We start from the raw sequence: 25,435 nt of genomic DNA, 5'->3' as shown, positions 1-25,435 counted from the left end.
AAACTGCAACAAAAAAAAAATAGCCGGGCGTTGTGGTGGGCACCTGTAGTCCCAGCTACTTGGGAGGCTGAGGCAAGAGAATCGCCTAAGCCCAGGAATTGGAGGTTGCTGTGAGCTGTGATGCCACAGCACTCTACTGAGGGTGACAAAGCGAAACTCTGTCTCTAAAAATAAATAAATAAAATAAATAAATCTCAAAAAGAAAAAGAAACTGATTTCAAATAAGTAGAGCGTAGAATGGTGGTTACCAGGGGATGAGGTGGTTAGGGAGAAGAGGATGGTTGAGGAGTTCTGGGTTGCAAGACACGTAATTACAGTTAAACAGGAAGAATAAGTCCAAGTGACTTATTGGACAGCAGTGAGTACAGTTAGTGAAGATATGTTGTATTAAAAAATGTCAAGGGAGTGGATAAGTTTCTTATCACAAAACTGATAACAAGTTGTGCACTTGTTTTTGTTTTCAGGTCAGAGTCTCACTCTGTCACCCTTGGTAGAGTGCTGTGACATCACAGCTCACAGCAACCTCCAGCTCTTGGGCTTAGGCAATTCTCTTGGCTCAGCCTCCCGAGTAGCTGGGACTACAGGTGCCTGCCACAACACCTGGCTATTTTTTTGTTTGCAGTTCGCCTGGGGCTGGGTTCAAACCCGCCACCCTTGGTATATGGGGCCCGTGCCCTACTCAGTGAGCCACAGGCACCGCCCCAAGCCATGTACTTGTTAATTGACTAGATTTAACTACTCTACAAGGTATATATGTACTTTAAAAGACCATGTTGTATATGAAAAATACAATTTTATCTGTCAGTTTTAAAAGCTTATTAGCACAGTGCTAATAATTGCTATCTCTATGTCTTTATGTCTCTATGTCCTGGAAATGAATAAAATTTCCAATAGATATAACCATAGTTCTAAAGAACTGAGGACCTGCCACATCATTTATTAGCATTTGCCCAATTGAACATTATCTTGACCAATATGTTCAAACCTAATCTTCCAGGTAGCCACATAGCTCACCCTCTCACTTCTCTCATGATCTTAAATGATACCATCAGGATAAGATCTTCTCTGACTTCTTTGGCTAAAATGTTACCCCCTGTCCCCATGCCTCTTCTTTCCTTCCTGTTTTAATTTTTCTCCATAGCACTTATCACCATTGGTCATAGCAAATGTTTTATTCTTGTTCTTGTTGTCTGCTATGTGTCCCCTGTTGCTAAATGAGAAGCTCCAGGAGGGCAAGAATTTTTGCCTGGTTAATTTATAACCAAGTAATTCATTTATAATTTATAAATATAATGAACAGTTTTCATTAATTGCTACATTCTCACTGTCATGTCTGGCACTTATCAGGTGCGCAGTGAATATTTTTTAGTTGACTAAGTTGTAGTAGGTCTGATGAGTTATCATAGGTCTGACACGTGCTCAAGAAAACCAGGATGCCAAATTAATCCCCATCTGACCGCTGTTGAGCTTGGTCTAAATCTCTCATCTCCTGTCTCTAGCCTGCTTTTATTGTAAACATCCTTTAAACACATTTTCTCCTTAACTTTCAGATTAAACCAGTCCCCAGCCACATTCTCTCTTGTCCAGCATCTCCATCCAGGGGCTTTTCCATTCCCACTGCCTCAAGACCTCCTCATACCCAGGCCCCTCTCTTAGTGGGCAGGGTCCTAAGTTTTCAGGCAGAGTACCAGGAGAAAGCATTGAATGCAGCGTGAGGGGCCTGTGGGCGGGGGGAGTATGTCTAGGATAGATACAGGCCAGGGGGAAAGCATGGGGAGGGGAAAAGAGGAGTGGAGCCTAGGTGAGTCAGGGAGGGGAAGCTGGTGCCACAGGTTCACATCCACAGGAAGCAGCACTTGGAAGAAAGATGGAGCTCATCAGAACCAAGAATGCAGTGCTCCTTGCCCTGAGCAGGAACCCCGTGAAGGCGTCCCACAGACCGGGCCTATGTCTGTGCTGGCCTGTGTCTAATGGAAAAGCCATCTGAGTTAGTCTTTGAAGGATGACTGCTATTCCAGCCTTTATCATTGAGTCCTTGAGATGTATGTAAACAACCTGTACCTCTGGTCAGAGTGGGTGCTTCAGTGGTGCTGTGTGTCAGTGAGGAGTGGCTGGGGTTCACGGTGCTAATTAGTACTGTCTGAACAGTTCTGCTTCCAGCAGTCTATCCTGTTACTGCCATCACTTGTCAGAATATGGGTCATTAACTTTTGGGTAAGAAAATGCAGTCAAGACATTAATCAGCAATTAAAAAACACATCTAAGTTCATATTCTTCCTGGCTTTGGTAAGATGCTTTTTTTTGTTTCTATTTTTTTGTTGAATATATTTGCCAGACATCAGACCTCAGAATTTCTATCAAGTTTAACCCACAACATATGAAATAAGGTTAAAGTTGCTTTAATCTTATAGAATTAAGACAGCCAAAGCCTCATTCTTGTTTGCTTCCAGACACTGAAGACTACTTTTTTTCCTTTTGATTTGTTCTTTTTTTTTTTTTTTTTTTGTTATTTAACATTTAAGGCTCTACTGAAAGGCTGTTTGGTTTATCTTGTTGCCCATTTCTTCAGTTTTATTGGCAGAAAAAAATTTAAGTCTGGCTTGTAGTTTAATAAAAGTAAACTTCTCACCTGATTATATCCTTTCCATAAACTCCCTGAGAATTTGAACTTGAGCTGTACCCCAACCAAATAAAGCCAGATCCATCTCCTCTCTGAACAGGCCTTTTAAGTATCCTATAGCCATTGGATCTTTTTTTTCCTTCTCCTGATAATTTTTTCTTTGTAAAAGGAAATGTTTGAAATGGAAGAAGGAGCCAGAGCCCTGCCTGCTGGTGGGGTGCACTTCTCAGACTCTGGGGGTGTTCATGGGTCCCATCCCCCACCCTACCTGCTGTAAGCCTTGGAATGGGTGTTTCAGGGGACCTGTTGCTCTTGGCAGAATATATATAACCCACGAGTAGAAGAGAAAGAGGTGTGTGTGTGTGTGTGAGAAAGGTTCTCATCTTTTTTCTCAGTGGAATATAATCCAGTGCCACTGTGACTGGCCTAGAGACCAGGTTCATGTTTGGTAAATTGGAGAGAAAAATGCCACATCTGAGAAGAAGATGCTTAATAGTATCTTTTAAAAATAATCTTAATTAAAAATTTTTTTTTCTGATTAGGCACTAACTTTGAAGGCTATGAGTACTAAAGAAAATCAAAACATAACAGGTTTCCTTTTAGCTAATTCCTCTAATGGCAAATACTGGTTTTTATATGATTAGACTTTATATTATTCTTTTAATTAAAACAGGCCCCACTTATTCAGCTTATCATTAAAATAGGCTTAGGACTTACAGTTCTTAAACATAACTAATTCATGAGTATACTTAATTAATATTCTATATGTGTGTAAAGTTGGATATAGAGGGAATGTCAGTGAATAAAGTCCATTATAAAGTCACAGATACATTTCTATTGGTAATTGAATGGCATCTAAAGCAAAAAATAAATTACATAGAAAAACTTAACAATTTGCATATTAAAAGGGAAAGTTTTTATACAATTGATGTTAATAACAAATGTTATAGAATATAGAACATAAATCCTTTGCTGAAATGTGAAGCAAACCAGGAATGGTGCTTCTTTAAGCAGATTGCCCATTCTGTCCCTGATCTGTATAGTCATTTTGTTACACTACGTCGTTGTCTCAACCTATTTGTGTACCCAGGTCAATTAAGTCTTTTAAAATCTTTGTATTTGAACGTAGGCTGCTTTGCAATTATTTGTTTAGTAGCCCTGGTTAAGGTTACAGCTGTTCACTCTGCTAAATATTACTGACATTAAGGTGTGTTTTAAAAGATAATTACCATAATTCCATGCATGTACACTGTCGCCTCTTAACTTTCTTTTAGGCCAGAGCAGTTATAGAGAGTGCTTTCTGATTAGGGTGTTATAAAACAATCCAGTGACCTTTTGAGCACTGTTACGAATTACTCTTCAGCTTTTAGGTGCCCCAGTAAATGGCTGATTGAACAGGTGTAATTTTAGGGGGAAAGGGAGGTTATCTTTTAAGGTTAAGAATTTCTGCATATATTATTTAGAGTTCCAGAAGTACACATGTGCAAGATCGATTGATTTATTCCTTTTTTAATGTTAAAAAAATCAAATTGAATTATCTTACGTGAAATAAAAAGCAAGATGCAAAATAGCGTATATACTGTATAACCATTTGAGAACAAAGACAGGGAAGGAAAAAATACATATTTGTGTTGAATTCTGTATTTATTAAAAAAAAAAAAATCTTTGGAAGAAATCAGAAGACAGGGCCAATAGTTGTTACAAGTTGAAAGGCAGAGTTGGGACCAGGGCAGATGTAAGACAAGCGTGGAAGGAGGATTTCCAGTATATTCATTTTGTAATTTAAACTTATTTGCTAGCATTTCAATATCATGACAATTTGTAACACCTTTATTGAGCTATAAATGACACACATACTTTTTTAGGCTTTTTTTTTTTTTTTTTTTTTGAGACAGAGCCTCAAGCTGAGCCCCTGGGTAGAGTGCCATGGCTTCACTGCTCACAGCAACCTCCAACTCCTGGGCTCAAGCAAGTCTCCTGCCTCAGCCTCCCAAGTAGCTGGGATTACAGGCACCCGCCACAACGCCTGGCTGTTTTTTGGTTGCAGCCATCGTTGTTTGGCCGGCCCAGGCTGAATTCGAACCTGCCACCTTAGGTGTATGTGGCTGGTGCCTTAGCCGCTTGAGCCACAGGCGCCGAGCCTACTTTTTTAGGCTTTTTTGGAACCATATGAATATATTATCTATTAAAAATTGAAATAAAATAACAGAAACTTTACAAATTGGCTAATAGATAAATAGTGAGGCTGGTTCGCCCTGGATTTGGTTATACGCACTTGGTGGTTCAGTCTAAGAACTTTTATTGCTTTTGACTTCTTATAGAAATTTTGGGTAAGGTTAGCTTGGTGGTATTACAAACAATAAAATAATTCTCTTGTCAATCCTACTTGGTACAAAAGGTTTTAAAAACAAAATAGTGAATATAGAGACATTAAAATTAGAGTTGTAGGGAAAGATGGGGATTTAACCAAAATTCCCTAGCTGTAAATAAGCGAGGCTAAGGTCATTGTTATCTGTCAGGGCTCTACAGAAAGGTAGACCTTGGGCATAAAGTTGTACCAGAAGGGCTTCAGCTGGCCAGAGTACAGCCCTGAAAGGGTTATGACTTATTCCTCATGGCACTTTCACCCCTTTGCTTCAATTGCATCCTCATATTAGACCTTTACTTGGTCAGGGTTAGGGTCTTTTTGTGTCTGTCACTACTGACTCTGGTTCTCTGGGCAAGAATGATCATCTTCTACTCCATAGAACTATGTGCGTAGCCTGTCTTTGGGCTTATGATATTTGGCTGAAGGAAAGCAAAGATGAGAACTTTTCTAATTCAACTTTTGCTTGTTTGCCGTCTTCTCCCTCCTTTTGTCTCTTGATCTGCTAACCCAGATAACTGCTTTGTCCCATCCGGATTTAATCATTGAAAGGAGCCAATCAGACTCAGAGACTCAGTGCCATTGTTGGAATCAACTTGCTCTTGATCTCAGATTTCCACTTTCTGTGCCACCTGGGTACCCTCGTGGACAAATCACGTCATTCTTTCCCAGTCCATCTCCTTTATGGGAACAGGCACTTAGGGAAAACAGGGTAACCCAGTAGTAGAGGCTCTGGTTCGGGAGTCAGACGATCTGAGTACAGGACCTTCGTGTTGCTGTGAACTGTGTCACTGAGCAGTCAGGATGGGAGTCAGTGCCAGAGTCTTGATAGATGCTTTGCAAAAGTTTATTAGCTGATTGACTAGGACAAATTCTCAGGTCTAGTTTCTTTAATTGAGAATAGAAATGGCTTTCGTACTTCGTTACTATAAAGCTTTACTAAAAATAAATATATTATGAAGCTTGTTTCTTGGACAACAAGAAATAGATATATAATGTGTTAAATGGGGCTGATTTGTAAACTATTGGGTGGTTGAGATGGTATCTCAGGTGCCTGCTAACTCCGTGCATGTCAGGCTCTGTGAGAAAGGGCACAGCTTGGTTGCAGCTGTGCTATGGGAGGATGTAATTACATCTGTTTTATCTGCTGAGTGATGTCTTAGATTCCAGAAGCTTTGTTCACTGTTGGCATCTCTAGGCATTTTTCCTCCTTTCTCTATGTGATCTTACTTACAGACTTAAGTAAATTAGATAATTTGGTCCTGAACAAAGTTAGTGAGAAGATAAGGCTGTTATTATATCTATACTTTGTAGCTGAGGAAACTGTGGTTTAGAGAAGTTACATGATTTTTCCAAAATTGTGTAGCAAGTAAATGCCTTCTCTCTATACCTTGCTTCCTCTTCTCCATGCTTCAGCTTCTAAATTGTGAGTATAAAATGAGGAAATATCACCTGAAGATGTTTGAGGACTCTACCATCCTAATCTGAAATCAGTTAATCAGATATTTATTTTGGAACTAGAAGGATTGTACTAACTCCAATGGTGTAAATTGAGTACATGCGAAGCACTGCGGAAGAAATAATATAAAACCTCTGCCATCAAATAGTTTATTTATTCTCTAGAAGTTGAATGCTGACACTAGATGTCTAGTTTTATGGAGGAGAAGATATCATATAAGTGGAGGTGGATTAGGGGAGACAGGAATCTGAGAATATTGAAGGTCAAGGTGAGGTCCAAGCAATGAGCACAAAACTCCGACTAGTGTCTATTAGGAAATGATTGATTATAGGAGTTTGGCAAGGGCAGGGGAGCATTGGGTCCAGCTTTAAGGGCTCTGTATGTCTGGGTTGCTGACTGAGAGGCCCTGGTTAAGGGGTGAGATTTCTTTTAAGGCTAGGAGTCAGTGCTTCTCTGAAGAATGCAGCACAGGAGACTGAAGGGTAAGGCTAGGAGTGCTTCAGGAACGGAGGGAGAGAACTGGCGACTGGTAGGACAGGCCAGGATCACCACTGAGACTGCCTGGGGGAGGTGGGTGCATCACAGCCCCCGGTGGTTAACTTAGCAGTTGCTGTGACAAGCATATCAGCCGTTTCCGTCCCTCCTCTTCTTTAATAGGCAGCTGAAATTTATAGAAACTCTTATTTTCCTGCGTCTTCTGTCCTCCGAGGGGGCAATGTAAAGGGGCTGCTGTCTGTGCACTGGTCCTTGTGTGAGCTTGTGTGTATGCACGTGTGTGCACAGACACACACACTCATCGCAGTCATTCTTAAGCCATCAGAAAGGATTTTTGTGTTCTCATAACATGGGAATGCTGACTTGGTCCTGGTCTGCTGTTCTTTGTGCTATTTTCAAGAGCTAAGCAAATAAAATGGAGGAAAACCATTTGGAGCAGTAACTACGAGTCATTTAGTTCTGGGCCCCCTGTGATTGTAATTCATGCATATGTCTTGTTCTCTGGGTTTTTACATTCTGAGGTAAAGCTGAATTAACACTAACACATTTTTCTGAAGCCATACCTGTTTGTCCTTTTTGTTTGTGCGAATGAAGCAGTCCATCAAGTATGGAATTAGATTAATGGAGTAAATATTATGAATCATCCACTCTCCCTCATCTGATGCTCTTTCTTCTTCTTTTGACCTCATGTTTTGTTTTCTGTCTGTCTTTCTCTCTCCGCATAGGCTTTCAGTCCAGTGTAAAGCTGTTGGCGCGAGGGAGCAAAGGTAAAGAATGATGTAATCCACTGGCTGCCCCAAAGCATCTTTTGTTGTGGAATGGTTATTCCAGTCATCTCTTTATGAATCAAATGTGAGGGGCTGCTTTGTGGACGGAGTCCTTTGCGAGAGAGCACATCAACGGCAAAGAGAAAGAGACATTCACTTGGAGGGCTCTCGCTGAAAATGGGTTTAACTCTCCTTCTGCCAGTCACTACCAGCCTGACCTCATACATTTTTAGTACAATGGAGTGGCTGAGCCTTTGAGCACCCCACCATTACATCATCGTGGCAAATTAAAGAAGGAGGTGGAAAAAGAGGACTTATTGTTGTCATGGCCCATGAGATGATTGGAACTCAAATTGTTACTGAGAGGTTGGTGGCTCTGCTGGAAAGTGGAACGGAAAAAGTGCTGCTAATTGATAGCCGGCCATTTGTGGAATACAATACATCCCACATTTTGGAAGCCATTAATATCAACTGCTCCAAGCTTATGAAGCGAAGGTTGCAACAGGACAAAGTGTTAATTACAGAGCTCATCCAGCATTCAGCGAAACATAAGGTAAATAAATGCTTTCTTCTTTGCCTTTTTTAAAATAAAGGGACACATTGAATGGGGAATAATTTTAATTGAAGCCCTTGTTTTTAAGTGGAGAAAGTAATTTGAAGAAGTTTTGGTCGCTTTTTAAATTTTAGTACCTTGTGGTACCTTAAAATAATTTACTAACCATAATGGCACATTTAAGAATATTTCTAAACTATACAGAAGTGCTAACTTCCTTGTTTGTATAGGTCCTATGTTTTCCTATTAATGGCTGAACTAAGTTTATTTTATCAATCTAAACATTATTTCATATTATCTACAAATTGACCAAAAGGAATGTCATCTTCTTCGAGTGCTTTGGAGAAAAAGTAGGGACCAGTGATAAGTGGTACATTTTATGTGTGGTGTCATTGGTCAACACTCGAGGATATTATCTTCAAGGAAACTTATTCCTGGAATACCAAAATGTCTTCTGTTTGGCAGGGAAGGCTATTTCTTCAGAAATAAAAATGAGCTCACATTTTAATTCTGATAAATAATTTCTTTGTTATTTTGCAGAAACCATTTTTAAATGTTTCTTTAGGTTGAGATTGTTAGCTTGTTTTGCATTTTACTTGGTGTATGAACTTTACCCTTTTATAGTGTTAAGAATTTAAGACAAAGGAGTTTGGTGCACATCTGCACAGAAATCATAATTGTACCTTTTAAGAATTGATTTTTATAAGCCTTTAAACCATTTGTATGCTACCTTTATCCAGTAAGTTGACTTCATCTCATTTTCATTCAAATTATGAATCGAAACTAAGAAGTATTTATTTGCTTCTGTGCCAGTAAATGTGAGATCCTTCTTAGCCAGTGGTTTATGGAGAGTATCTTCCTCACCTTCTTTCCTAATAAGCCTCACGTTTGCATTTCAGGTTGACATTGATTGCAGCCAGAAGGTTGTAGTTTATGATGAAAGCTCACAAGATGTGAACTCTCTGTCTTCAGATTGTTTTCTCACTGTACTTCTGGGTAAACTGGAGAAGAGCTTCAACTCCGTTCACCTGCTTGCAGGTAAGGCTTGTGATAGAATTAAAAGGACTTGGATCCCACTGAGCTGTAGGAGTGAGCAGTATTTATTTCACAGTGAGCTCAAAGTGCAGCACATCATCCCAACTGTGCACAACTTTCTGTCCCAGTCATTTTACAACTTTGTGTGTACAATGATTTGTTTATAGCTTTTGATTGATGTAAGTGTTCTATTTAACTTGAATACTGTCATTCTTCCATGTTAGTGTGTTTTTGACTTAGCTCAAGTGCCTCTTCACTTGCTGTTTTTTAGCTAGAAGTGCCACATAGATCTGTCTGCCCATACAGATAGCTCAGGCCAGCTGCTTCTGTCCAAGGACTTTTCCTTTCACCTGTGATTCAGGAACACCAAATGATCTACATCTCAGCTCCTGCTTAGTTCCCACCACTGTGGAAAGAACCAGAACAGTATTGCAGTGTGAAATCCCACCCCCGTGGAAAGAACCAGAACGGTATTACAGTGTTAAACTCCTATGAAACATTTGTAAAGTGGACTTCAGAGATGAGGTCACCTTTTAGGCATTATGAACAGTGACATAGGGAGAGAATGTGTATAGAATGTTTCTTTTTTCTTCCAGTGCCTTTTTTTTTTTAAGTTTCTTCTAATAATTAGACTATTTTAAAGCATAATTACTTCTCCGTACCTTTTTTCCCCTTTTATTAAATTTATTAAATCGTATGCACAAAAATATGGAACGCTTCACAAATTTGCCTGTCATCCTTGCACAGGGGCCATGTTAATCTTCTCTGTATCGTTCCAATTTTACGTATACGTGCTGCCGAAGTGAGCACCACTTGTGGATTCTTATTTGCTTCGTTTTCACAATTGAAAAAGAAAGTCTCAACTTATTGCTAAGCAACCAGATGATTTTATAAAGTACATGAAAAGGACCAAATATTTTCTATCTGCCCTGATGAGGCACTGTGTAGGAGTTCCATCTCATTTAATTCCAAAGCAAATTGTTCATTCTTTGCTTCCCCTGTTTTGCAAGTGAAAATCCTTTCTCCTGCCCTGACCCACGGAGCTGGAAATAAAGTTTGACAGTGCGTAGTAACCTTAACCTAAAGCTGCTCTGTCGGGTAGATTCAGCCACAATGACATAAAAGTGCTTTTAAAAATTTGATCTAAGAAAAACGAAATATTGATATTCACACCTGTAGTATCTTGTTGCATGGAGGGTATAGGGAACTTGATGTTATTGGCAATAGTTAGAAGTATAAACATTTCAGTTTTAAGAGAATGGAATTAAATCAGTGGTTGGTGTGTTAACACTTTTAAAACTCTGTGCAGATTTTAATAAGATTTCCATGTCTCCAGTTTTCTCTCACAAGCTTTTGCTTCAGTTCTCTAAGAACTAGGGTAGTTTCCAGTCTCTTTCAGATCCTCTTTTACCTGTACCATTCTTTCATTTATGCTGTGATTCTGTCTGATCTTTCTGTTAACGTCCTTAAGTGAGGCCAGCTTATCTTAGAATGTAGTTGTCAGAATTTTGTAACTGGGAATGAGAGATATTCTATCTCTGTTGATAAGCACAACCTCTTACTGGAAGTATAATTGTGTTAAATGTAACAACTGTTATTAGAGTTCCTCCGAAGTGATTTGGTGAGTATAGGAACTTATCTCATTTTTCTTGTAGCCACTATGTGAGGCACCTTGGAATCCTATCAGTGGGATCAGAGTTTTTCTTAAAGAGGCTATACACTAAGATGTGCTTCATGACAGAGTGGTTATCCCACCCATTCCTGTTTCAAATGCTTTTTTCCTGTAGGGGGCTCTGACTTGATAGCTTGGCCAAGCATATAACCCCTGCAGAGGAATTAGGTCATTTTGAGTTTCTGGCACAGGCTACTTGTTTATCCCTTTACTAAAGAGCATTCCTTTCTTACCGGGGAGGGTTCTTATCATGTATAGCTCTGGGAGGGGCATTCTTTGGACAATAAGGAAGAAAAATGACTGAGTCTGATCAGCTAAATCAACCCTGGGGACATGGTGGACACACTGTGTCAGGGCACCCTGATATCCCCACTTCATACAGGAAATATTTCTTAGGCCTAAACCAAAGTCCACTGAGGCAGTGCCAGGAATCTCACTAAATGTACTGATAGCACCATATCCTCATCTTGCCTCCGGAATGCTATATTTATTTTAGCTTAGAAGGTGGCTTCAGGGTCTGAATTGCCTTGCTTGGTAGTTTCTGAGCAGCTAAGTCACTTCTGACACATGAGAGAGGGTTCTGGATGGTCAGAAATCAGCCCAGCCATCTAAAAAGCCTCTGACCAATTGCAGATTTTCTTGGTTAGTGAATCTATTCCTTGGGGTATATAGAAAAATTGGGGTAAGTGAAAAAGAAAGTTGAGAACCTTTTTTATTTTTTTGCCAAATTCCAGCTGCTCAGGAGATGTGTTAGTGATATAGGACAGAAGGACATATCAGGCTGGGTATGGTGGCTTATGCATGTAATCCTAGCACTCTGGGAGGCTGAGGTAGGAGGATCGCTCTCAAGGCCAGAACAAGAGCAAGACCTTGTCTCTACAGGCTCTCTTTGAGACGAGCATGAGCAAAAGCAACACCCTGTCTCTACAGAAAATGGAAAACTTAGCCAAACATTGTGGCATGTGCCTTTTGTCCCAGTTACACTTGAGGCTGAGACAGGAGGATTGTTTGAGCCAGGAGTTTGAGGTTGCTGTGAAGTATGATGATGCCACTGCACTCTAGCCAGGGCAAAAGAGCAAGACTCTGTCTTAAAAACAACAACAAAAAAAGTTTTCAAAATATTTTGCTTGTTGAGAAATAACCAATGGTGCAAAAGCCCATTATATTCTTGTAGGGCCTGCTGGAAATTACAAGGTCACTAGAGATGATTTTCACTCCAAACTGCCTGTATGGCTTTTAGCAGTTAGAGGTTTTTGTCACCCTCATGTGGATATGATTATAGAAAGATAGGTGGTTTCTTAGAGTAATTCCTCCATCAGGGTGCAGCCACCCTGACAAAGGAAGAAAGCATCTGATATGTGAGCAGGTGTTTATGGCATTGACATGGCAGTGAGAATTGTGGCCTGAGTTCTTTCTTCTCAGGGTTACTTAACCCAAAGAAGGAGGATTTTGAAGAAGGAGAGAAAGAGGGCTCCCCCAGAAATCAGTAGCCAGATCTTTTTGTTTGTTTGTTTGAGACAGTCTCACTATGTTGCCCTCTGTAGAGTGCAGTGGCATCACAGCTCACAGCAACCTCCAACTATTGAGCTTAAGCAATCCTCTTGCTTCAGCCTCCCAAGTAGCTGGGACTACAGGTGTCTGCCACAATACCTGGCTATTTTTGTTGTTGTTGTTGTTGTTGTTATTGTAGTTGCTATTGTTTGGCAGTCTGGGCTGGGTTTGAACCTGCTAACTGTGGTGTGTGTGGCTGGCACCCTAGCTGCTGAGCTACAGGTGCAGAGCCCGATAGCCAAATCTTAATGAGCTTTTTTCCTCCATCACCTTACTTTGGAGGCCTAGTTACATGGACATAATAAATGAAGGATTACTAAAGGAAGCGGGGATAGGGTTTGGGGAAGCTGTCCTGGAATGCAGTGGCCTTAGGTCTTTAATGTGGAATAGGTCTTCTTCATCTTTGTGTTCCCCTCAAGGCCTAGCACTTCTTAAATTTTCAGTCAATATTTGAGATATCTCCTATGATTTATAAGTTTATAGTATATTAGGTAGTGATGAAATCTGAAAATGTAGAGAAAATTTGAACAGCTTGTTTTTGAAATGAATGATTTGTAAAGTGTATTCTGATAGAGCTGCTATGAGAAAGTAATATGAAAATGTTTTCATCTGTTTAAATAGATTTAAACATGATATTAGAACCTAATAAAAATATTGCACGTAATGCTAAAATGTGGTGACGAGCTAACAACGCTGGAAACCCAGTTCCACTTACAGGAAGATACGTGCACAAGTTCTTGAATCCATGTTGGGAACAGTCAGAATAATTTTTATATTTAAGAAATGTAAATGTACAATGAATGTTCCATTTAGTAAGTCACCTAGTCATCAAGTTAAACTAAACCCATTGCTTTGTTTTACCTCCACCCCCTAGTCCAATAAAGAGTTTAATTATCAGTAACAATCTCAGCTTAGCGAACAAGAATGAGTTTGGATCTCTTTAGAAATTTTTCCATAATTATCGAAGGGTAGATAGCGGCAAACTCTTTTTTTCCTGCTTTTTCCCCCAAATTTTGAAGTCAATTATTGAATAAGCATAATTAATAGATCCACAGCCCTCTTTAAAATTAAGTCTTAAGGATTTATGTGAATGAGAATGACAGGATAGATCTGACATAAACATTTGTTTCATAAAAATAACTTTATAACCTAGGATGGGGTTTTGTGAGGGAAAAGTGCTATAATTTCTATTTGGCTAAAAAAAAAAAGTTAGACCTTCTAATAATTTGAACAGAATCTAATTCTATTGAGAATATTTCAGAAAAGTTTATATAATTATTCTAAATATGTTAAAAGATTTAAACTTATAGAAAAATATTAGCAAAGAGTAAATTGTAACTTGAACTTGCAGTAAAGTCACAAATGTACAGAGGGCCAACGTAATGGAAGCAATTATTCATCTGGGTGTAGAAATTATAGAAGGTCCAGCAAGAAGAGAGGTAGTTGCCCTGAGTTACGCCAAGAACAGGGCTTCTCCTTGCTATTTCCTCAACAGAAATAAAATTTGAGATTGAGGGGAAGGAGAGAGTTGGAGTTTGGGAGAATCCAAACTAAACCATTTTCATGGATTCTTAATACCTTTAACAATTTTACTGTTGAACCTTAGATACTGGCAGAAGAAAAGCATCAGAAAGAAAACAGGATGGAAGAAAAACTGGGTAATGGTGCTGTCTTTGCATGGAGTTTGTAGCCTCACAGGGTCCAGGGTCTTCTGGTCCACTCAGAGCCATGCCCACACCATTTCCTAAGTGGGTCAACACCTGCATTGCGACAATCTGGGTAATTGGAAAGAACAGTGTACTAGGGGTTAAAACAGTAGCCCATGTTTTTTGTCTCTGCTGCTTATGGCTGAGTGACTTTGGATAAATCATTTAACCTGAGTTATCTCCCTCGACCCCTTTTTTTTTCTTGTTTGAGACAGAGTCTCTTTATCTCATGCTAGAGTGCTGTGGCATCAGCCTAGCTCACAGCAGCTTCAAACTCCTGAGTTCAAGTGACCGTTCTGCCTCAGCTTTTTTTCCCTCCCTCACTTTTATAAAGAAATAACTCTTGCCGTTTGTGAGAATTGTATTAGATAATCTGTGTCTATAGTTTTTAAAAAAATATTCTTTTAGACTATTCTTAAAGAATAAACCAGACCTATGATCATTAAGAGTTAGAACACAAAATAGTACTCGCCAGCATTGAGTTACTGATCAACTCTTTTGCTTTTTTTAATCTTCAGAAAATGAATTCTCTTTAGAAAATAACCTGTTTCTTGGGTTTTACTCATTGACCGTGTGCCACTTTGTTCTGCTTGCCCTTGTCTACTTCTAAGAGTGTCAGATGTAAATAAATGTAGGAGAAAAAAAGGAAAACGGAATGCCAGTTTTTATTTTGTAACATACAGAAAAGAGAATACATTGGTTAATTTAGTAGAAATAAAGATGAACTTACAGATGAAAAATACTGTTCGATTATTTCCTTCTCTTTCTCCACTATTACAGCTTGAGTAAAAGCAAAAGGAATCCACAACAGCTTATTAGTTCCACGGCCCCCACTTCTGTCCTGTAATGAAGCAGGGTGGAGGAAGGGGAAGAAAACCATAAATGAATCACAGACCTCAGCCCTTTCATTCACAGATGAAGAAAATAACAGAGGTGCTATAACATCCGCAGATAATTCCAGAATTTCATCAGGAGGCTAGATTGGAAATTGAGGGTGCCCATTTTGGGTCAAGGCTTATTCTGAAAGACTCTTCTTACGGTAGCCCTTTCTCAGCCTCCTTGTGGATTTCAGAGCCATGTTCTTACTCCATGCCTAATGGAATATGGCAATCTATAAAAATGCACTGTATACAAAAATTTAAAGCATTAGACTCTTTTAGCCAGAGGGAATCATCAAATAAAAGTTTAATTACTCTGTTCTGTGTTGAAGTATCGCTCTGAATAATGATAGAAGATACCATTTATTAAGCATTTTATTAGGTTAATAGAGTTAAGTATAGCGCTAAGGGCTTTTTAAACATTTAGTCTCAAAACATAACTAAGGTTTTAGGTTAATGTTTGCTATGGTTAAAGGCCAAATACTTGTTTTCAGGTAGATTTGCTAGTGTAAATTGTAGTTAGATCTATGAGTGAACAAAAATGTATTAGAGTCTGTGCACATTTTCAGGTTAATAGGGATCCAGATTCAGTTCAAAAGTTCTGTGTAATGAATGTATAGTTTCAGTTCAATGGAGTCAGTTACTGTCCTTCCTAATGGAAGTATAACAGAATTTCATTTTCCTGGTTACAGATTGTACTGTCCCTACTATTATCATCAATTGTACTGTCTAGTTTGGTGTTTCTTCTAATCTTTTGTCTAGAGAAGGGAGGTCTTCAAGCATTCCATTTCAAATCATACAGCATTTGGTAGAAGAGACTGAAATTAATGGATTTCAGTGAAATTACACCAGTTACAAAGGAATTGGCTATTGTGTCTGAAAACTACAATGACTGAGAATCACTGAACATGGACTAAAAATAGATGTTGTATACAAACACACACGCACACCCATGCAATGGAATACTTCACCCTTAAAAAAGAAGGAAATCTTATCATTGGTGACAACATGGACGAACCTGGAGGACGTTGTATTAAGTGAAATAAGCCAGACACAGAAAGACAAGTATGGCATGGTCTCACCTACATGTGGATTAGAAGGAGTCAGACTCACAGAAGCAGAGTAGAATGGGGGTTACCAGGGGCTAAAGGGAGATTACCCCATCTCCCCATTAAAGTAGATCATGGTGATTATATTACTAATAATATTGTAGCTCATGCCTGTAGTCCTAGTGCTGTGGGAGGTTGAGGCAGGAGGATGGCTTGAGCTCAGGTGTTGAGACCAGCTTGAGCAAGGGTGAGACTCCATCTCTACTAAAATTAGAGAAAATCATCCAGGCATTGAGGTAGGTGCCTGTAGTCCCAGCTGCTTGGGAGGCTGAGGTAGGAGGATCACTTGAACCCAAGAGTTTGAGCTTGCTGTGAGCTAGGCTGATACCATGGCACTCTAGTCTGGGCAAAAGAATGAGACTCTGTCTCAAAAAAAAATCGTGAACTTGAAATTTGCCAAGAGTAGATCTCAAGTGTTCTTACCACAGAAAAATAAAAAGGGGAACCACATGAGGTGTGGTAGTCATTTCACAATGTATCATATATGTATATCAAATAATTATACCGTATGCCTTAAATATATACAGTTTTTATTTGTCAGTCATACTTCAATTAAGCTTAGGAAAAAATGGTGCCGTTTTCCCCATGAGTTGCCATGCATTGCTGGCTCTGTTTCTGAGTCTCAGTTTGCATTGGTTGTCTAAATTGGATCATCTTTTCTCCAGTTGCTACACCAAGGTGCTAATTCAGTTTCTGTCCTTTCCCTGCTACCAGTGGCTGAGACTTAATGCCTGAGATTGTCTTTTAAAAAAAATGGGCTAGAGAGCCAACTAAAGATAGTTTCTGAGTTCCTCATTCTGATATTTTGCATAAGCCAAATAAGAGGACCCTGGGTGACAACTGTGACATCAATCTTCCCTTGCTCCAGTTGTGTGATCGGAGAAGCACCAGGTCCAGCATATTCTTCAGCCTTTTTCTCAGTCAGCCTCTCAGTGTTTGATGGGTACTTCTGTGGTGGTGCCTGGACTGGGCCTTAGGGGATGAAGATAACTGGAAAAAGAAAAGGCTTGCCCCCTGCCCTTGAGACCTATCAGTTAATTTGGGGAACACATCTAAAGTGGATGAAACAAGTGTATGATTATGTACTAAACTATGTAGTATAATGATGAGGATAGTTCAGTATTGACGGTAGAAATTGGGGAAGACTTGATTATGGCAAGGGAATTTTAATAGAACCTTGAAAGATGAGTAAGATTTGAGTGGCATTCTGAGAGAGAAAGAAAACATGATTTAAAATGCCAGAAACGAACATAGATTCGGGGCAGGGCAATGAGGAGACTGGAGTGAATTTTTTGTGTGTATGATGGGGAGAAATGGGAATTGAGATCAAACTATGCAAGCCTTTTAAACCAGAAGGAAGAATTTGTACAGCTCACAGTGCCCAGAAGGGGTGGGCATTGAGAGCTGTTGGAGATCTGGCTACAATCCTGGTCATCTCTTAATCAGTGTATCTTTCTTCTGACCTCTTAGGTCTGTCTGGTCTTTTGCTCTTCCACTGCCAGCGCAGTTAGGCGAACATCATCCCTCCCCGTGATAGCTCCAGGAGCCTCTTAACTGGTCTTTGCACATCCTCCGTCTTGCCACCTTTCAATCCATTGCTCACATTGAAACCAGTTATATTTTTAGTTTTTATTTTTATTTTTATTTATTTATTTTTGAGACAGAGCCTCAAGCTGTCCCCCTGGGTAGAGTGCCATGGCATCACAGCTCACAGCAACCTCCAACTCCTGGGCTCAAGCGAGTCTCCTGCCTTAGCCTCCCAAGTAGCTGGGACCACAGGTGCCTGCCACAATGCCTGGCTATTTTTGGTTGCAGCCGTCATTGTTGTTTGGCGGGCCCGGGCTGGATTCGAACCTGCCACCTTAGGTGTATGTGGCTGGCGCTTTAGCCACTTGAGCCACAGTGAGCCTTATTTTGCATTTTTAAAGTAATGCAGACTATATCGTTTCCCAGTTTAATATGTATCAGTGCTCTTAAGAAAAATTACAAACCCTTAATTAACTCATAAGCCTCTGCAGTGGCTGGCTTCTGCCTACCTTGCTGACTTTGTCTAATGCCACTTTAATCCCTCAGTTGTTTTGTTTCAGCTGTTCAGGTCTTAAGCCATTTGCTCCAAACCTGTAGCCTCACACTCTGTGGGCCTTTGCAGAAGCTCTTCCCTCCCTCCTGGCCTCTCTTCCTCTCTGCTGCTTACCTAGGTGGCTCCCGTTGGATTCAAGGTGGTTATTATTAAGCCTTCCCTAGTTACCAGACAAAGTTGATTTCCATTCACCTTTGGCCACCTACCATAATTAGTTAATTATTTATCTAATTATTTGGTTAAAGTTTGTCCCATGAAACTGTCAACTCCACAAAGACCTCTGTCCCCATTACCTAGCACCACGTCCAGCTCACAGTTGGATGCTCATTAAATGTTTTTGAACTTAACTTGTGAAACCCAGTGGTCTCCAGTGTTGTTTGGTTGACTGAACAGGTGTCCTTTTCTTCCTCATGGTCTGTCAAGTGTGCTGTGAAACCGTGTACTTGCCCAAAGAGGAGGACCACTGGGAGAGTGGAATACACAGAAGTGGTCGTACAGGAGAACCAGCGACAGGATAGAGTAGAAAGCTTCGAGCTTCATACATGAAGGCCTGTGAAATGAGTAGTATAGTGGTTCCTGGGCAGTTTATGAGTTAGTCAGATTTAATTCAAGTCGTTCTCCAGAGACCAAACTTGTATTCCTTTTTCCTCTTGACTCGTAGTTACCACAATTGATAACCTCATTTCCTTGTCCACTTTGACAGTCATTGTAGATATATTCAACAACCATTTCATCCTCATCTGGGGCATAACTGTAGTTAGTGGCCAATTGGTTTCCTAAGGGAGATGCCCTGATTCCCTGAGCCACGAAGGCCTGAGCCTTTTAGGGCATCAGAGATTTTGTTCTCCATCTTTCATACAAAATCCTGTGGATGTGGCAGAAGCACAGTGAGGATTCAGTATTGCTTTTGGATGACCAAAATGGTATGCACAATTCTACCCCACCACCCCCTTTTTTTTTTTGAAACAGAGTTGCCCTTGGTAGAGTGCTGTGATGTCTCAGCTCACAGCAACCTCAAACTCCTGGACTCAAATGCTTCTCTGAAGCCTCCCAAGTAGCTAGGACTACAGGCACCTGCCACAACACTCAGCTTTTTTTTTTTTTTTTTTTAAGAGATGGGGCTCTCGCTCATGTTCAGGCTAATCTCAAACTCCTGAACTCAAGCAATCTGCCTAATCCAGCCTCCCAAAAGTGCTAGGATTATAGGCGGGAGCTACTGTACCTGGCCAGAATTCTACCCTTTTGCCTTTTGTTAGCAGAAAGACATTTTTCTTGTGCTGTGCCTCTCTTCTTACCCTAAGAGTCTTCTGGAGCATTGTGGTCTAGGAATAGGAAGCAGATTTTGTGCCCCCGCCCATGCCAACTTAGTTTGTGCCTTTGAATGCAATCAGGAAATCCTTTGAACACCAAAACTATACAAGAGCTATGTATATAGCTCCGTCCGTCAACAGCTATTCACTGTAACAAGGAAGCATTCAATAAACATTTACTGAATTCTGATTGTGTGCCAGGCACTATGCTAAATGCTGAGGTAATTGCAAAGGAGTGTAAGACGTAATTCTTATCTACAAGTAGAAATATGACCGGCCACAACATGTACACACAAAGATAATTCGTAGTTACTGGGTCGGTGGTAAACACTGCCAAATGATTGGTGTATGTTTTATAGAATTTCTAAGTTGCCAAGACCATATTATGCTGGTCAGGGAAGATACATGTTTTTCATGCAACAGAATAGAATAAGGGAAGATTATGTTTCAATAAGAGAAGACTTTTGTTTCAATGGTGAGGATGTGTTGGTGTTCAGAGGGTTTTGACATAAAATGTATTTTGTTGGTCATGGTAAAAGGTTTTTGGAATATAATATGCTGCTGTAGAAGAGGTGTAACTTGTGGTTTGGAAAGAAATATAAAATGGATTTGAAAGACTGATTTGTCAAAGGCCTAGGAGAGAGGAACGCACACATGTGTTAGGAAAACATTAAGAAGTCTGATTTGTCTGGTGGATGTAGGGTGTTGGTAGGGGAAATTAGGATGGGTGTTAGATTGGGATTAGATTATGTAGAGTCTTGAATGTCTGGCTAGAAATTTTTTGGATTTTATTCTGTGGGTACTTGGAGGCAGAGAATAACATCAAAACTTTAAGAATGCTTGCTTAATCTGGCAGCAGAATGGAAATGAATTGGAAAAAAGGATAAGTGAATCAGAGAGAGCTGTTCCTGAAGTCTTCAGAGCCTGAGGTGGGAAGATCCCGGACAGGGTGCTGGACGCAGACAGGAAGACAGGAACTGAGAGGAGACCTCGCAAAGCAGAATTAGCCAGTCCATGAGCCAGCTGAGACTGCCAAGGGCACGGGGCGGTGGGGAGGGGGGGTGCTGACGTGGACAGGGATGCAGAAGGCCAAAGGGAGGTTGTGATTTTGAATTTATTTTTTACAGTGTCAATAACAGATCTTTCTAGTGGACATGACCAAAGGGGGTCATTGAAAATGACGCTGAAAATGTTAGAGTTTGGGACAATAAGCCCCAAAGTACAAATTGGGAAATCTTTGATTTTTCAGGTAAAGATGAGCAAATCTGATCTTCTTAATGATCCCTTCTTTCCGTGGGGGTGGAAGTAGAGTCCTTCCAAATCCTCCCTTGTCAGGAAGCCCAGGATACTGTTCATTTGGTTGTTGTTGTCTTGCTGTCATAAGGTCGCTGGTGGACCATTCAGGGGTGGCTCCATGAATCTGTTTCTCCTACTTACAGAGCTTTTTGATGGTATTCAGCCAAGTGGCAGCTTCTGGTTGTATTCGTTTTGATTGATCGTGCTGGCTGCACTCTTTAGAACAATCTTTATTTCTTTCAGAGTTTTTATGAGTCCTGGCTGTGTGTGTTTAACAGGAGGGGTTTCTGGGCAGAGTTACATATTGCCAGTTTGAAAGACCAGTAAAATAACTATCACTCTACATCTTCTGAGAGAACTTTTTCTTAAATAACACTTCTGGATTTTGCCAGTTGAGTTGATTCTGAATCACAAGAAGTTGCATTATTTTAGTGTTTGGTGATTTGTGAGCTAGTGCTTTGAAAATTTTTGATTGATTTCTTGTGTGTGTGATAACTGTTAATCCCCAAATCAGATCGGATGGAACTTTCCGTGCTCCAGCTGTGCCAGATAATGGAATTGTTTCATACAGAGTGATCTTTTTTCAGAGGTGTCATTTATAGGACAAGTTTGATGAGATATAGACTACTTTTCAGGCTTCCTTGGGGTCTCCCGAGATATCCATGTCGGTCCACTTTCCTCTTGGTCTGTGCTCCAGTAGATAGGGGGTGGATTGGATAAGATCTTAAAATTAATGGTTTGGATCATTTGAGATTTTTCTCTTCAGTGCTGCTCAATGGAGAATTGGCTATACAGAAATAGGTGGACCCTCCCAGAAATGATTTATCAAACCTGTGTAGTTTGGCTTAACCTAGACCAAAATATTTACATTGAAAAATTAAAGTTACGTATTTTAATTTGCTTTCTTTAGGCGCTCACGATTATGTTGCCTTTCTTTTTCTTTCTTCGACTGGTTTTAATTTTGCATGTATACAGTCTGCTGACCCTGGAGGAATTGGACCCATCCTTGAATCTGTTTTTGAGTGTCTAGAGAACACAGTTGCCTGAGTCAGTTGCTTCAGATTAAGGCCTAAAAGAATTACTCTTTTTTTTTTTTTTTTGGAGACAGAGCCTCAAGCTGTCCCCCTGGGTAGAGTGCTGTAGCTTTACAGCTCACAGTAACCTCCAACTCCTGGGCTCAAGCGAGTCTCCTGCCTCCGCCTCCCAAGTAGCTGGGACCACAGGCGCCCGCCACAACGCCCGGCTATTTTTTGGTTGCAGCCGTCATTGTTGTTTTGGTGGGTCCGGGCTGGGGATTCGAACCCACCACCTTAGGTGTACGTGGCTGGCGCCTTAGCCGGTTGAGCTATAGGCGCTGAGCCAAGAATTACTCTTAAGAACAATTAATATACTTTATTGCGAAGTAAACATTTTCAGATTTTCAATTTTTAGTATTATGATTGTCTCATTTGTGCAATAATGAAGCAACAGACTTTATTTTCAGGATGGAAAGAGCTATTCTTTATGGTACAGGTGTACTCTAGCCTTTCATTATGTACATTCTAAAGCAAACAAATGGAAGGATTACGTTTGTGTCACAGAAAGAGAATTTTTTTGTTTTACGGAAGGATTAAATTATGTGAGAACTACAAAAGGATTTAACTACATAGTTAAAAAAACTGTGAAACCATATGAACAATATGCAAATGATTAAAAATACAAAAGTTGCATGTGACTTTTTTGAAAAATATCTTCCATAAAGTAGAGCTTTGTATCAGTATTATTTCTTTGTATATCTGTGGAACCCATCATTCACAATACAGAGTAGGGAGAGTTGTCTTTAATTCTGCCTTCCCACTTTGTTTTTTTTTTTAGAGACAGAGTCTCACTTTGTCATCCTTGGTAGAGTGCTGTGGCATCATAGCTCACAGCAACCTCCAGTTCTTGGGCTTAGGCAATTCTCTTGCCTCGGTCTCCTGAGTAGCTGGGACTATAGGTGCCTGCCACAACACCTGGCTACTTTTTTTGGTAGCACTTTGGCCGGGGCCAGGTTTGTACCCTCCACCCTTCAGTATATGGGGCCAGCACCCTACTCACTGAGCCACAGGCATTGCCCTGCCTTCCCACTTTGGGCAGCTCTATCAATTGATAGAGCTCGAGTGACTTGCTGCCTATTTGAATGAAGGAATAATAGGAAAAGTTCCTTTGCAGGGAACCATCTTTAAAGTCATGGAATTGCCATTTGTCTCTAGTTTGACTAAAAGGATAGAGATCTATTTTTAGAATTTGGGCCATAAAAATATTTTAAGAAGGTTTCTTTTTTTTTTTTTGAGATAGAATTTTACTGTGTCGCCCTCAGTAGAGTGCTGTGGCATCACAGCTCACAGCAATCTCAAACTCTTGGTCTTAAGCGATTCTCTTGCCTTAGCCTCCTGAGTAGCTGGGACTGCAGGCACCCACCACAACGCCTGGCTATTTTTTGGTTGCATTTGTCATTGTTGTTTAGCAGGCCCAGGCCGGGCTTGAACCCACCACCTTTGGTATCTGGCTGGTACCCTACTCACTCAGCTATGGGCACTGAGCCTTTACGAAGGATTCTAAGCTGTAGTAAAGTGCTGCTCTTGTTCATTATGTAAATATTCTTTTCATTTTAAGGAAAATGCACTGTCATATATAACCAATTGGATGAGAAGAAAGAGAAAATAGTGACTAATTGGAATTGTTTAGGAAAGTTGTTCTGTGTATCTTATTTTACTTAGCAGATTTTTCCCTCACTAGATGGTTGGTGGTTCACATTGACTTGTACAGAAAATCATATTTATGATTGGAATTGTGAAGGAGGTGCTCATAAAGGGAAGAAGAAATTATGGCTGCATTAGAATAAAATTATATCTGAATTATGCGTGTCTATGAAGCTGTATCAGATTTTTTTGTTCATAAGTGTGCATTGTTTTGGTTGGGTTTGTGGGAGACTGATAGAAACTCAGCCTTGGAGTCTGTCTGCCTGTGCATTCACATCTGTAGAGGTTAAGAAGTGTCTCTGCTAAGACTAGCCATCCCTGGTCCGCAAGCAGGCTGGAGGTGTAGTGCCTTCCTTCCTCTTAGCACAAGTACTTCCAGAGCAGGGGGGAATAGAGGATGCAACCCTTCTTAGGTTTGGGTCCGCGTTAGAGAAATAAGCGTGAGTTACTGTCTGTTTTCTGCATTCCCAGATGACAAAGAGCATGAAATTTAGGGACAGGAGAAACTTGGCAAGTTTGAACAGTGAGTCAAATCCTTGAACAATTTTAAAAAACATTTGAAAACATTTTCAAGCTTTCCAGTTTTTTGGTACTGTTTTTCCCATTAAGCGGTGGATTATGAACTGATGTTGTGTCTTGTAATGGAATCTAACTTGCAGTCCGCGAGACAGCCCGAGTTATGACAAGGGCAGATAAGACCACGCTGCCTTCTGTGTCTCTTATCAGCCATTTGTGACAGAAAGTTTACATAAACGAGCCGCACTTTTCTTCTGATGGAGATCTTGTTTGTAAGAGAACCGAAGAAAGGAAGAGGGACATTTTAGACATATTTCAAAACTGGGTTGCTGGTGAGGCCCCTGGTAGTTTTTGAAGAGTTCACGGGAACTCAAGCAGTGTTTCATCTGTTGTTAATTAATGAAATGAAACTGGAGTCAGGAGAGTACAACAGTGAATGAAAGGTCAGTGAATGGAAAAAACTGTCAATGAAGGAGGATGTCGGCAGAGTGGAACATTGTCATAGATAAAGATCAGGGAAAATGTACTTTGAGTGCTTTCTGGAAGTGACTGGGAGCCACAGTTTGGGACATTTTAAGACAGACTGAGTGCTACATGAATGCTCGGATCGCAATGAAATCTGTGACAAACATTTAAAAATATTCATCTGTCTGGGTCTGTTCTAGATGTTAGTTGAAAAGATTTGTGAAAAAGGTTTGTTGTTTTATAATGTGTTTTACAAGGTAATGTTGTTTGGTTGGGTTTTGGGTTTTGTTTCTGAAAGGGTGGCAACTGGACGGGCAGAGATCTCACAGACCCCCGAGGCTTGTACGAAAGTTCTTTATTGGTGAGGGATGGAGGAGAGAAAAGAGAAGAGAAAAAAGAGGAGAGAGAAGAGAAGGGACTGAAAGAAAAGCCAGTTGGGGCTGAACATTAGCTAGTGTTTCTCTCATTTATTTTTCTCTTTCTTGTCATATAATTTTCTAGAGCCACACTTATTTTTGAGTCCACTGAAGTTAAAGCAATCTAGGATCACTATATTTATTAACATGAGAGTGGGACCTCAAGCAGCCAGGCTGCTAACTCAGTTTGTGACTGTTGCAGAATTATATCCTTTCTGAAAGTAGTTCTTTGGAGAGTGGCCTGAAAGCCAGACATAGCTTCAGCTTTACTACCAACTTGCAAACGGTGATCGTCAACAAACCAATGACTTTATTTATATTTCATTCAGCTAGTTCAAGGGTCCTCAGACTTTTTAAACAGGGGGCCAGTTCACTGTCCCTCAGACCATTGGAGGGCTGGACTGCGGGCCCCGGGAGGAGTC

At 40.3% G+C, this 25,435-nt stretch overlaps 1 protein-coding gene and 1 non-coding gene across 3 annotated transcripts in view; one reads left to right on the top strand and one right to left on the bottom strand.

The window, feature by feature from the left end:
- The window catches only part of DUSP16 (dual specificity phosphatase 16), an 86,564-nt gene that overhangs the window by 30,303 nt on the left and 30,826 nt on the right, over positions 1-25,435 (top strand). For both annotated transcript variants that reach the window (XM_003797774.3, XM_023517900.1), the window contains exons 2-3: positions 7,665-8,259; positions 9,159-9,297. In XM_003797774.3, coding sequence (XP_003797822.1) covers positions 8,032-8,259; positions 9,159-9,297 — 367 coding nt within the window. In that variant the 5' untranslated portion in view covers positions 7,665-8,031. The remainder of the gene's footprint in view (positions 1-7,664; positions 8,260-9,158; positions 9,298-25,435) is intronic.
- On the bottom strand, positions 9,997-10,104 carry LOC111727807. The gene has a single exon (XR_002775267.1). It is a non-coding gene; the product is annotated as a U6 spliceosomal RNA (small nuclear RNA).

Source organism: Otolemur garnettii, unplaced genomic scaffold, assembly GCF_000181295.1.
Source record: "Otolemur garnettii isolate 467f Iridium unplaced genomic scaffold, OtoGar3 scaffold00124, whole genome shotgun sequence".
In the NCBI taxonomy this organism is placed as follows: domain Eukaryota; kingdom Metazoa; phylum Chordata; class Mammalia; order Primates; family Galagidae; genus Otolemur; species Otolemur garnettii.
This window is presented reverse-complemented; position numbering and strand designations above follow the sequence as displayed.